Source organism: Thermobia domestica, chromosome 10 (genome assembly GCF_964235325.1).
Source record: "Thermobia domestica chromosome 10, izTheDome1.hap1.1, whole genome shotgun sequence".
Lineage (NCBI taxonomy): Eukaryota > Metazoa > Arthropoda > Insecta > Zygentoma > Lepismatidae > Thermobia > Thermobia domestica.
The window spans coordinates 197,502,279-197,516,557 of NC_137463.1; the positions used below are offsets into that span (position 1 = coordinate 197,502,279).

The 14,279-nt window shown below is 36.5% G+C and overlaps 1 protein-coding gene across 1 annotated transcript in view; it reads left to right on the plus strand.

The window, feature by feature from the left end:
• LOC145661729 (trypsin-1-like) overlaps window positions 1–14,279 on the plus strand; it is a 157,672-nt gene that overhangs the window by 26,420 nt on the left and 116,973 nt on the right. Inside the window, exon 3 of the mRNA XM_081727064.1 lies at window positions 7,322–7,381. Within this exon, the coding sequence (XP_081583190.1) occupies window positions 7,322–7,381 (60 nt within the window). The remainder of the gene's footprint in view (window positions 1–7,321; window positions 7,382–14,279) is intronic.

Consider the following 14,279-nt stretch of genomic DNA (forward strand, 5'->3'; position numbering starts at 1 on the left):
ATGAAAACTGATAAGAAAACAAAGGGGCTAGTTTGCGTAGGACGGTAACTTCTCTTTTAGCATAAACATCATGAATAAGTGTCTGGTTTGCTTTCTTTCCTAGTAGTTCGTTTGTTCTGCAAAATTATAGCTGACAATGTCTTTAAGTAAACCGAGTACAAGTGCGGAGTTTTCTTTCCTTTCTTTTTTTTAAAGTGCTACGAAGTCAAGATCGAAGAATTATTTTTTGCGTTTACAATTTTTGGAACCGATAATATATTTACAAACTCAGATTCAAAAAATGACGAAATATTAACTGACATATACGATAGTGAAAGTAGTATTGAAGACGGATGTTTAGCATTTAAACTGGTAAAGTTAAAAGGTAAATAATTTGGTTGCTATATATACTTCTAGGATGCACAGTCAAAAATCTTGAGTTTGCTGGAATAGTATATTTACATTGTGATTAACGTTGCAAATGTATGTTATAATCTTAACTGGAGCAAGAGCGAGAAGGGAAAGAGGAGTTCCCAATCCGGGAACAACGCAAAAATATCGCGCACCAGTGGCTACTGCACAGCAAAAAACGAGGTGTTGAAATAACACAATATTACTACCACTTTAGCGTTTTACTTGTGTTTCAATTCAACACCAGCCATTTTTTTTTAAATTTTTACCATGCAAAACCCGTAGAAGGGAATACCTTCTCTTGGGAGTGAAGTTAATGGTATAGGGAAACTAAGGATAAAGTGGAAGGACAAATAGGTTTTATTTCATTTATTTGATATCTTTATTTATTCATTATATGGGGATTTTTATTCATTAAAACACCAGCCTTTTTTTTTTGCTAGTCGCGGTCAACTAGCTCCCGCCCAAAGGGTACTGCCCTTTATATCGGGAAGTGGAGTAATGGGATCGTGAGGATTTGGAGAGTGTGGATGGGCATTGTTATTTTTATTAAACATTATTCAACATCAGTTTATACACAATCATAAATACAGTGGGGATACATTAATTCATTTGATTTAATAAGCATATATTGTGGAAACGGGTGGACATTATGGCCTTTAACCATAATCAAAAATTAAGGTGGATGGAATGAATGGAAATAAGGTGCACCAAACGTCACAACATCGGGTATAGTTAGCAAAACAGATGCGTGTTATCTTCTGATCCGGGGGCGACTCCGGATCTGATGGAGACAGGGGAAGCCCAGTTAGACAATAGGACTACTGTGCATAAGATGGAATGATGCAAGGTGATGCCGTGGCGGTGATGTAGTCTGTGATGAATAGATGGTCTGGACTGTCGGGGGGTAGGGAGAAGTGGTAGAGGGTAAAGAGGAGGGAAAGCGGGGTATGGCGTAGAAGGATATTGGAAGGATGTAAAGCGAAATGATGCATTGTGGCTAGAAGCATGGGGTGATGAGTTTGAAACCGAGAAGAAATGTAGCGGTGTCGCAATGTTTCGAGATGGTAAAGAATGTGGGGAAATGGAGTGTGGTCATAGAGTTCGTTGGTAGGGCTGGGAAGGCGGATTCGGAAAGCTAGTCGGAGGGCATGCCGTTCAAGAATTTGTAGTCGAGTATAAAATGAGGGAGCAGCGGCAATCCAGGCAGTAAAACCGAAGTTAAGAACAGGACGAAGGAAAACTTTGTAAGTGGTTAAAAGTGTTCAGGTGTTTAGGCCCCAAGTTGTACCAGTGATGCGGCGTAAAAGATTGAGACGATTGTAGGCTTTGGCACATATGGATTTCAGATGGGCTGTCCATTTAAGATGTCTGTCGAAGACTATGCCTAAATATGTAACAGTGTTTTGTGGCTGGAGAGGAACGTGGTCGACATGGACAGAGAAGTTAGCCGGATTGCGATAGACGCGTGTGCGCTTGTTCGGAGGAAGAAATATGATTGATTGTGTTTTGGCAGCGTTTAATTTCAATTTCCAGCGTCTGCACCAAGCGAGAAAGGTGTCAATTTCAATCTGCAATGTTCGATTGATCTCTTGGACAGTGTTTGCGGTTGCGAGGAAGGCTGTGTCATCGGCAAACTGATATAAACTGATATTTCCAGGTAATGGAGGAAAATCGGCTACATATAAGAGATATAATAACGGAGATAATGATGAACCTTGAGGAACTCCAGCATGCAGGAAAATGGGGTGTGAGAGGTGGTTGTTGATAGATATATAACTAAGGCGGCAAGAGAGAAAGTGGAAGATGAAACGGATGTAACACAGAGGAAGACGGAAAGAGAGGAGTTTATATATAAGACCAAGATGCCACACCTTATCAAAAGCTTTTTCCAGATCGAATAAGACAAAACAGGAAGGTTTGGATGTATTGAACTGCAGTGTAATATGGGTTGTAAGGCGCATAAGCTGATCATTAATACTATAGGAAGGGCGAAAGCCTGCTTGCAAAAGAGGAAGTAAATTACGAGCGGATAGATGACGGTGCAGACGCGTAACAAGGATACGTTCTAGAATTTTGCTGAACACTAGCGTGAGCTGAATGGGCCGATACGAAGAGACAGCATGTATAGGCTTGTTTGGTTTGGGAAACATGAGAGTGATCGAGGATTTCCAAGAAGAATGAAGCCTGTGCGTAAAATAAATGTATAAATAGCAGCCAGTAAATGAAGAAGAATATATGGAGCCTCTTTCACATGTCGGTAAGAAATACGATCAGCGCCTGGAGCCGACTGACTGTGATGTGGATATCTTCAACCGTAATAGGAGCAGTAAGATCACTATTTGCAGGGAGATGGTGGCTGGAATTGGGTTGAAGATCTGGTGTTGAAAGATTGAGATTATCGGCTGGATGGCGGCGTAGAGACGGATCAGGTGAAAGAGGAGTGAAAATTCCTTGAAGGTAATCGGCAAAGGCGTTTGCTTTCGCAGTATCGTCAGCAAGGGGTTGGTCTCCGTCTAAGAGTGGGTAAGGTGTGCGAGATGAGCGGCCAGTGAGTTGGTGAAAACGCTTCCAGTATTTTGTGGGATGAGTGGTGGTGGAAAGACCATTGCAGGTAGTGATCCAGCGACGGCGTTTATAAGCTACTATGTAGTTATGGACAGTGCGTTGATATTGGCGGTGGAGGCGGAGAGACTCAAGATTACCTGTGTGAGTGTAGTCTCTATAATGTGCCCGGGAACTCTTGATAAGCGTTAGATTATGAGGAGGGAGAGCTGGTTTAAATGTATAAACGGTGCGCATTGGAATGTTTTGGGCAGAGGCAGTGTTGATGGCAGCAGTAATAGTATCGAGCGCAACATAAAGATCGTCTTCTGTAGTGGGTGCTTGGACAGTTTCTAGTTGATGTTCAAGTATGGTGCGATAACCATTCCAGTTGGCTTTATCAAACATTGGATAAGAGCGAGGAGGTTCAGAAGTAGTACTAGAAGCAGGACGTGGCGTTGTGATGGTAAGAAGTATCGGTACATGATCACTGCCAAGAGGATCTAGTACATCAAGTCTACAACGAGTTTGGAGATTAATAGAAGTAATAACAACATCTGGCGTTGTGTTACTACTAGGTCGAGTAGGTTTAGGTAATGGATGAAAGTGTCCTGAAGTACGTGTTAGAAGGTAATTGTGAAAACCTTGCTGTTGACGGGGGGTGCGACTGTGAAAATAGAGGTCCGCTAGAATGATGTAAGTGCGATAATTGTCTGAGATATATTGAATAAACTGATACGGAAGAGGATGTCCAGGGCGAATGTAGATTGTAGCAACCGTGATATTGAGTTGGTTAAAATACAAGGTAATAACTAAATGTTCAGGTAATGGCTGAAGGGGAAGAGTAGCACGGCGGAAAGGAAGAGATTGCGAAAATCCAATAGCTACTCCACCCCAAGCCCTTCTTGCTAGAGACTGGTTATCGTGTCGCAACATGGTATAACTTGGTAGGTGTACTTGCTTGCGGGCCGTAAGATGAGTTTCGTTTAAGAGGAAACATGAAATATGTTTTTCAAAGAGGAGTTGTTCAAATAAGATCTGATGTTGCGGTAAAGAACTAATGTTCATAAAAAGAAAATTAATATCCATAATAAATAAAAGCAGTATGATGTGTGAGAGAGTGTTAAACATCAGTTTGCAATGGATCAGAGTGGAAGTAAACAGTTTGGCCAGAATAAGTAGCGGTGAAATTGATGTTGAGGATGGTTTTTTCCAGCTTGTTGAACTTGACAGAGGATATGGTTGCGCAATAAAGGATGAATATTTTGAAGTGTAACAGTGATAAACGATAAGAACTGTGTAATTGTGATTGGCTGACAGACATCGTGGGGAGCGGAAGCTGTTTGAGTAACATGTGGTTTCAGTGGTACGGTTAATTCAGGCTTGAATGGATCCGCAGTAGGTTTAGCCTTGCATTTGTAGCTGTAAGTGGCAGGTCCAGTTTCGTTACAAGTGGAACATTTAGGAGTTTCTTTGAGATTAGTACAATTGCGGGTGCTATGATTGCCAGTGCTGAAACCACATTTGAGTTGATTAGGACATGAATTGGTCGGATGGTCATTATATACCTGGCACTTTTCACAGCGCACAGGAAGAGGTGCAGGAGATCGAGACGGCTCGACACGATGACGTTTGCGATAGATGAAGGCCCCATTTGAAAGAAGAGAATCGATGCTGTCGTGTGAGTTGGTTAGTATACGAACCATGTATGTGTTTCCCTGAGCGTTTTTAATACGAAGACATTTGATGATAGAATGACCATCAAGTTTGAGTTCCTGAGCGATTTCTTCGTCTGTAAACGAGGGGTCAACACCTCGGATGACGACAGACAGAGCAGGTTGTTTGCGTGGAGGCGGCGGTTGTTTGGCTGATGGAGTGTTGAGCTTAGAAATAGATGCATTCTTCCCAAAGATTTCGTACGAATAAGTATTACGGATTGTTGAAGCGAATTTATCGTCTGGAGTTTTAATGATGATGCCTTTCTGTGTATAGATGATTTGAGCGATACTTGTCCGTGGGATGTATTTGGTGATACGATGATAAAGCTTCTTCAGATCGAGGTATTGAGGATCGTAGTTGGTGAGCAGAAATGAATGAACAGTAGGTTTGACAGATGTAGACGTAGAAGTTTCAGCGTCCATGCGATGAGATGAATTTGAGTCAGTGGATGATTCACTGAGGGTGTGATGGCGCTTTGCTTGAGGTGACTGAGGCTGATTATGATGAACTTCGCTACGTGAAGTGCGTTTAGAGCTCTCCCTTCGCTTGTCGGCAGATGCTGACGGAGCGGAGTGGCCCAAGGAAAGATGAGTAGAAGCGTGAGGTCCAGTAGCCATGATGGCGATTACAAAAAACACAAAACAGCTAATAAGGTATGGTAACCAGGTAGAAGCCACCCATTCGGATAGTAGCTTAGGTGAGGAAATGCCCCAGTCTAAACGTGTCGCAACGAGCTACCGTTGGCTGAGATAAGTCTGATAGCTGTTGCTCAGCGAATATCTGGCGAGCAAGTCCCAGGATCGAGGAAAGGATTTTCAAAAAACAGCTGATTTGACGTGTGGTACGTCACAGCTGGTAAGTTCTTCGTGTGAACACCAGCCACATCACCTTCAGAACACGTCAAAAATACCTCGTTACTGGCTGTAAGTATTTGCATTGCTTTTTATTTGCATTTGTAGCTGTTTATTGTTTGGTATGAGCAAAGCTTCGCGAAACATATTTCGATTTATGGCAAGTAACTATTAACATTCTATGTTTTCTGTAATCGGTCATAATAATATTGTTGTAAACCTGTGAATCATCTGACAACAGTTACACAGATAGCTGTGCTTCCATCTGTTTTCTTTATCTGTTGTTCTTGTGTCTTAACATATATGAACATACGATGGCAGAAATGTTGCCTATGTAACTGTTGACAGACAATTCACAGGTTTACAACAATATTATTATGACAGATTGCAGAAAACATAGAACATTATTCCTTACTTGGCATAAGTGCCAAAGATACTTCGCAAAACTTTGTTCATATTAAACGATTAATACCAATGCATATTCTCTCAGGTAGTAACTAGTTATTTATGATGTGGTCGGAAGGCGATGTCTTGGTGTTGAATTAATACACAAGTAAGTGGTAGTCATTTTGTGTTGTTTCAACACCTCATTTTTTACTGTGTACCAGTGATGCTTTACATCTTAAACACTCTATAGTGCAAAATTATCAACCATGAGTGAAAATAAGATGAGATGTACTATACTAGAGCAATATAACATCCAAACTTGTCAACTAAATATCTACATACTTAACTATAAATTGGTTCATAAAGATAAATATGAAATATATATAATATCAAAATAAATATGAGTTTTATGAGTAAATGTGTTATAAAATTTATTTCGCTGATCACCAATTTAATCTATGAAATATAATAATTACAAAGTTAATACTTTGTATCCATATTTTGGAAGCTGATACTCCCTATTATAGTAGTGGAATTGGTTTAAGTGATTTCGTAGTCGGGAGTCTTACCCTTCATTGCGATCAAAAAAGTAGGTTATACGCTTTATTACATATGAGCCAGACTAGATAAATGAGCAGCACACTAATTATCCTTATGCTGTCACAAATTGATAATCCGGCAGATGATATTTCTCTATTAATCTTGTGATCTAATGTTAGGAAATATATGGAAAAAATGTAATCAGCTTGAATTAAAAAACAAACCCATTTTAGTGAACAATTAAACGTTTACGTAATCTGAACTATCGAAAGAGTTCAATGTTCAGGAAACACCATGTTAAAGAAAACGTATTTTAATATTGATCTACTTCTACATTTCAGCGCAAAGATTTTCATCATTGTTTTTCTATACCCAATTATTCGTTTCCAAAATGAATGTCGACATAGTTTATTTCCTTGCGCTTCAAACGTACGGAAAACAATATTTGTCCTTAAGTATATTTAATATATTACTGGTTGTATAACTAGAATGGCTATGTTTAAATTTATAATTGCGATCAAACTGTTTATTTTACTTAGGTGTTACTAAAACATCAGTTTCGATTTTACATAACGTCATTATGTAATGCTGCTCTGTATTTTCGATTAGTTCGCCTAAGGTATAACATGCATTTTAAAAGTAAATCACATCAATATCATTAGCTCTAAACAGCGCTTTACGACCAAAATGTGTTAATAGCTTAATATTATACATCTACACGGAACATATGTCTAATATTGAATAAATATAAATGGTTATAATAGTAAATATAGAGCAATAAGTGTTCAGCATGCTTCATTTATGGCACTTAGTTGTACAGAATTTGTATTTTTTACATATATTCAGGAAATAATCAAATTTTATAGAAATATATTACCTTTTCTTTATAGCTTCATCTATTAAGGAGCGCAGTGGTAATCGTATATTCAATGGAGATTATGCAGCATTAGGTAAGTCGCACAAAAAACTGTTATTAATTAAAACTCTTATATCAATTACACGATTTTTATCGTTAAGGGAAATTCGGTTTTTAAGTAGTGTTTAATTAGCGAAGAAAAATGTAGACTTACTGGTTTGGAAGAAGCGAAATCACATTGCATACTACTAGGCGTAATTAATTTATCATCAAGTTTCATATTCATAAACGTTGAATTGTAACAGAAATTAATGAATCTTATAATATTTCTATATCTATTTGATTCCTAGTCTAACAGTCACATAAAATTAAATACTATACAAGGATTACCGAATCTAGATCAGTTAAGAACGTAACTTCTTATGTATATTGTCATATAAAATACGTAATATTTAAGATTGCGTTTGTTTCTATGATCATATTGAAATATGCTATAATATCGCTCTTTATCCTACAATAAGAATATCATATTAAGAGCAGTGTTATTGATCATACTGTCAGATGAATGACAATACTGACATAAACTAACTAAATGTAAAATCGAATACTTTAGCATTGAGTGCACTCATAACTACTTTTACTAATTATCTTTATGTGATTAAAGAAATAATTTCTGGAAATAAATTTCTTACGAAAATTATATATTTTTAATGGTGTAAATATTGTCAGCTAATTTTGGGAATCTGCATATTGTTTCCATCTTTCATTGCATTGGGAAGGATAAAACACTTAAATCCAGTATTATTTAACTACGTTGTCCTATGTAATACGGTGCTACAGTTGAGTTGTTGAAGTATTATCACAAGTCCCTGGTATAATACATTTGGGTATAAATTTCTTGGTCACACAACTAGGATCATAATGATCGCTGTGTATGGTTATAAGTTGAAATTGTATATTGGCTGAAATAAATATAAATCAATCCATAGCCTTTGAGATGAAAGATCATTTCCAATGTTACATTCAGCACAACAAACATGCTTTTCGGAATCGTATCCTGTGCCGTGGTATCATAATCAGAATAGGAGACGTTTTACACGTGTCCAGTAAAAATCTTATCAGTCGTAGTATTCGGAAGACTTATTTTTCTTCATGATCTCCAGTATTATTGAAGATAGATGATGGATGATGGATAAACACAGCACGGCATCATGTCCTTTTTCCTGTGAGTGGTACACTGAAAGGATACTTTCTAGTTTTGGCAACTTTTGTAAGGAAAAGTCATTTAATAGTTCAGATTTCCAAGAAAAAATAGAAAACAAAATTATTTATAATGACGTAGGAGGAAAGTAATGACTTGAGAAGAAAGTTAAAGCGCAAGACTCGTTGCTTGACGAACGTAACTTACACAGTATGGTTAATTTTTCTGACCAAATACATACATTCTTAATGGAAAAATATATGAAATACTTATCTTGAGAAATTTATTCATTGGGTCATTCAATTTCGTAAACATATCTGTTGTAGTTTAAAGTGACCCTCATTATCATTTGATCTTACCATGTTATACATTTCACACTAATTTTGAACTTTCATTTATTCATCCTTTATTCAATATCGGCACTCACTTAATACAATTTTCAGAGTACAAACATCGTGTGCAATGGTTTTATTGGTATTCTATCGTTTTCTCTCCCCTTCATCATAGTACTTTCTTCTTACGAGGGAACCTATCCAAGTGTAACTCTGACTTCGAGTCGAGACTATGGCCGTTGGATACCTTGTCCCAAAATAACATAACAGGAAAAGGGATACATCCTCGATCGCAACCTTTGCGAAGATATAAGCGTGAAAAGTTAGAAATTGAGCTCCATACTTTACATTACAAAGTCAGATTCTGGGTCAGATTTTTCGGAAATGGTCGGGTAAGGAAACTCACTGAATACATATAAAATTTATATGGGGAGCCCAGCACCTTCTGAACCAAAAATTAGTGTCCCTGGGGCACTCGCAGGGTCCCAGGCGGGATCCAACTAAAAATTTGCAAATCTCAACTCTCTACGATAACCCTGTGTAAACGGGCAACTGGTCAAAATGTCAATACAAAAAATGAAATGAAATTAAATCTTTGAGTTTTACGTCCCACGCCTATGCCGGTTAGGTTAAAGAAGACGATGATGATGAGTAATGAATGAAATGGTGGAATGAACAAAGTAGGAGGAAACGGGAGAACCCTGAGGAAATCCACACACTGTGTTTGTGCACCACAAGTTCACTTGGCGGTGGCTGGGATCGAACCCAGGAACCCAAGCACCAGAGGTGAACGCTCTACCAATGACCCACACAGGCCCCTAAAAGCACCGCTGAGTTTTCTTACCCGACCGTTTCCGAAAAATCTGACCCGGGATCTGACTTTGTAATGTATAATATGGAGCTCAATTTCTAACTTTTCACGCTTATATCTTCGCAACGGTTCCGATCGAGGATTATCCCTTTTCGTGTTATGTTCTTTTGGGACAAGGTATCCAAAGGCCATAGTCTCGACTTCGAAGTCAGAGATACACTTGGATAGGTTCCCTCGTTAGAGTGGTAGAGTAGGTTTTCCTATAGTACAAGTTTCTCAGTTTAGACTTGGATACATTTTAAGAAAACACTAGTTTCAGTGCTATTGATCCTAATGTCATGAAAAAGCATTATGTAGTATAAATTGAAAACAAAATCAAATCTAGTAGAAAGTAAAATTTTACACTTGTCGGGTTATTATAAAACACAGTCAAATGTAAATTCGCTTCAAAATTAGGTTTGGTAAATAATCAATTTCTAGAAAGTTCTTTATATATATTCTGCATTAAAAGTATCATATGGAACATGAAGTTTTGTGTCTGAAATATTTCTTAATTCTATTGACTATATCAATGTCAACAAATTATATAGCATTTCCTTCAATATATTTGGGCAATGGAATCTAAATATGACACACAAACACACACACACACACACACACACACACACATATATATATATATATATATATATATATATATATATATATATATATATATATATATATATATATATATATATATATATATATATATATATATATATATATATAGTGTTATGAAACATGCTTACTAAATTACAATCTACTACGTATGACTTGAATGATAAGTACTTGGTATTAAAATTCCGATAGTTAACAAGATAGTAAATTGTGTAAGAAACCTACCATTAAGAGTTACGTAATGCTGAATTAAAATTATTACGAAATGTTTGTCTGAAAATTAGTTTTATAATAAAGAAATTAAAGAAATTAATTAACTGTTAATATACTGTACACTCCAGAAAGTTCAGATATTTACCTACAATTTGTTATCGAGTGCAGGACCAGTACTGCTGCAAATATTAATTCATGTAATCCTACTTGAATTTTATTAACTCAAATTCAAGACCCAGAATATATAACAATTATAACACAGTATTATCCACCTTATTCCATGATAGTACGTAATCGGCTTTTTTCTTGAGAAATTCCGTTATTACACTTGATTGGCATCATTGAAGAAAATTTGACTAATCTCGGGACCCAGCTTCTACTAGAGTATGCACATGGCTGTGGTTCATTTAGCAATAATTGAGTCAATATGATTATAATTTGATTGAAAGAACTACAGCCAGGATATGTATTACTGCTGATAAAGAAGAACCTTCGTTTTAAAAGCAATTGAACTCAATAGTTCTTACCACCACATTATTCTACATGTCTTCAAGTGGACGAATGCATTTGATATATTTATCCTATAACTTACGAGTTTCCTCTAATTAAATAACCCCCGACTTTTGATGTAGCCACTTATTTGAAGCATAGTTGTTTCTTTAATACTTCCATGTAACTGACATTGGAAAATAAGTATTTTTCTTTGGGCCCTAGGTTATGGAAATATGGCGGCTTCCGTAACATTGTAAAGTCTAAGTAATTAAATTTCGCTACTAATTTGCATGAAGCATTGAAATTTAAGATGACACATGTAAAGAACTTTCTCTGACGTTTATCTTTGATGTTATCTTTCAACTTCAGCAACATAAGTTGTACATGTTGCACTTAAGTTTGAACATTGTTGGAAGTAGTTCGCTAACAAAACTTCTTTTTCACCTAGAAACACTGATAGTAGTATGGTCTTCACTTGATTCACTCTACTCTGATTCGCTGCGATACGCCAGGTGGCTCAAATTAATAGGTTGAATTAAACTTGTGTGGTTAATCTTGTCTCAGTCTATGATAAAAAAGAAGGTGAAAGTAACTTTTTATAATGCGGCTGTATTGTCGAATTATGCATGGAACCTTTAACTAGGACGTGACCGTAATTAAGATTAGTGCCACTGTGTCCAGTAAGATTATCTTCTAATGCAATTCATTTTTGTTTCTACTTGAAAAGATTATTGATACAACGATATAATCATTGACATTTTTAAAATTAACCGTTAAATTTAATAAACTGAAAAAAAATGTCTACTGATTTGTATCATTATGTAAATATGGAATATCCTTATTTCTTCCCTGTATGTAGGTAATGGAAAAATTTAAAATTTAACAGTTTTATGAATGAATTATCTGATGTGATGTGATTTTATTATAACGGATAATCTTATGTGCAGATGCATAATGACATTGATTATTTGAACATGCGAAACTTCTTTGTGCTTTCTTTAATTTCAAGAGGGAAAAGTGGCCCATTCCCAAATTTAGAAACTGTAAGAAAGTAAGCAATGATAACTGCTTTATATCAATTGAGTATAACTTTTTGTAATATGCACGTGTTTGTGCACCAATACCTAGTTTCTTATGGAACTTTGATTTAGCCGGGCTGGGAGTGTAACAAATCCTATCGACCTGGGGAAAAACAAATATTTTTCAATGTGATAAGAAAAATATCACATTGAAATTGAACAGTATGTATATTTTGCACTTATTACGGATATAAGACATGGTATAGCATATCTTCATTGGTTTCCTTTCAGAATAAATGAAAATTCTTTGAAAATTTTATGTAATAAAGGCACATATAGTCTTATGTACTTATGTCCTTGAATTATATATATATATATAACAACTTTCTTTGGCAGCATGCCAGTATCTCCTATTTACCTATATAAAACCAGTAATAAACTCTATATGTTATTGGCTTCATAAGGGCTCTATAAGATTTTGAAGTGCTGGTAAAGAAAGTTTTGTAATATATTCATGCAAATTGCATATGAGACATTTTTTACTTCTAAAGCTGGTGAAATAGTACATTTACTCAAAACGGTAAAACGAAAATATAAAACTGAATAAAACCTGATAAAATATAAAACCAGAAAAACGTGATAGTAATAATCCCTGGAACGCAGAAAAAGTTTCATTGCGTTTCATTTGTGCAAAATATTGACATTCCATCTCAGTTTACAAATGAGCATAAAACAGTCAAGGCATATGAAAGCTTTATCAAAACATGTATGATAGAGTGTATCAACCTTCTTTTGATGGTTACGGGCGAATGTCTTTCCATGTTCTTGTAACAATTTCTTATTGCACAAAGTGCAAGCTCGTCGATTTTTCCTGATTTGACGTTCAACTTTTCCCATGATGTGAATATTATTCAACGCGCGAGGTGTGGAGGCCACGGCATCATCCCCTGCTATCAATTCTTTTACCAGTTCCTCCCGAAACTTTGAGATATACATCTTGTTAGATAAGCTTCTGTACAGAATATAAGCATTGACAACCGCAGTTCCAAGTAGTATTTCAAATACGACTTTTTTGTACCACTTTACACATTTGCGTACTGGAGAATTGTATGACGAGAGTTGGTCAGAATAACCTATCGCCAATTTAGTGGAGTTGTATGCAGCGACGGCTTGAGGTTTCTTTTTTTTCTGATTTATAGAAGATGAAGTCTCCACCATGTCGACTAAAAGCTCTATTGTTATCATCAGAACATCTTTTGACATCTTTCATTTTAGAACAATTATACCGTGGTTGTCTTCTTTTACTGCCATCTCTCCTTTCTTCAAGACAGTAGATTTCACCTCTGAAGGTATTCCTTTCCTGTTGGACCGTAAAGTGCTAGGAAGATTCGCTTTTCGAGTCAGGAGAGAATTAGCTAACGTTACAGAGTTGTAGAAATTATCAGCTACCACCGTGTGGCCACAGGCAAGCAGGGGCTATGAAGGAGACATTACTATTCTCTCTTCCAGTTATCTGACGCCCACGTTGTCCTTCTTTCGAGAGTGCACTTTCAGATCCCATGTGTATCCTGAAGACGAACACAACTCGAACAATTTTACGCCATACCGAGGCCGCTTATTTTTATATATTGGTTGAAGCTTAGTTTACCACGGAATAGAACCATACTTTCATCAATGACAATGGTCTTGCTTGGGGTGTAAGTCAACTGAAGACGTTGCAATAATTTATCTAGGAATTTCTTCAGCTTATACAATCTATTACCTCTAGGGACCTTTGTGTTGTCATAAAAATGAATGGTACGCAACAACAGTTCAAACCTATTCCTGGATATTACACTTCTAACAAATTCATTACAATAGAGAATGTCCGAGGACCAATAATCAGACATAGATGGCTTCCTATCTAGACCCATCCATATGACAATAGCAAGGAATTTCTTTATCGCACAAATATCTGTGTCCTTCCATTCACGTAATCTAGAACACTTGGGAACAATGCAAGGATTTGAAAGTATTTGATTTGTATAACGATTAGTATCAGCGACAATAATTAATGTCATTTGTAACAAAATGTAGGTATACATTTTCTAGCCATTCTTGAAAAATCACTAAACTCCGACAAACGAACTATGTTTACTGCACTCCATTGCGGAGAGGTGATTAGTGGCAGGAAATTGAAACATTTTACTTTCTTGTTTTCCTTAGTAAACCATTAGCCTCAGACGCTGGGGTGCAACAACGTGGGCACACTTCGACAAGTGGAT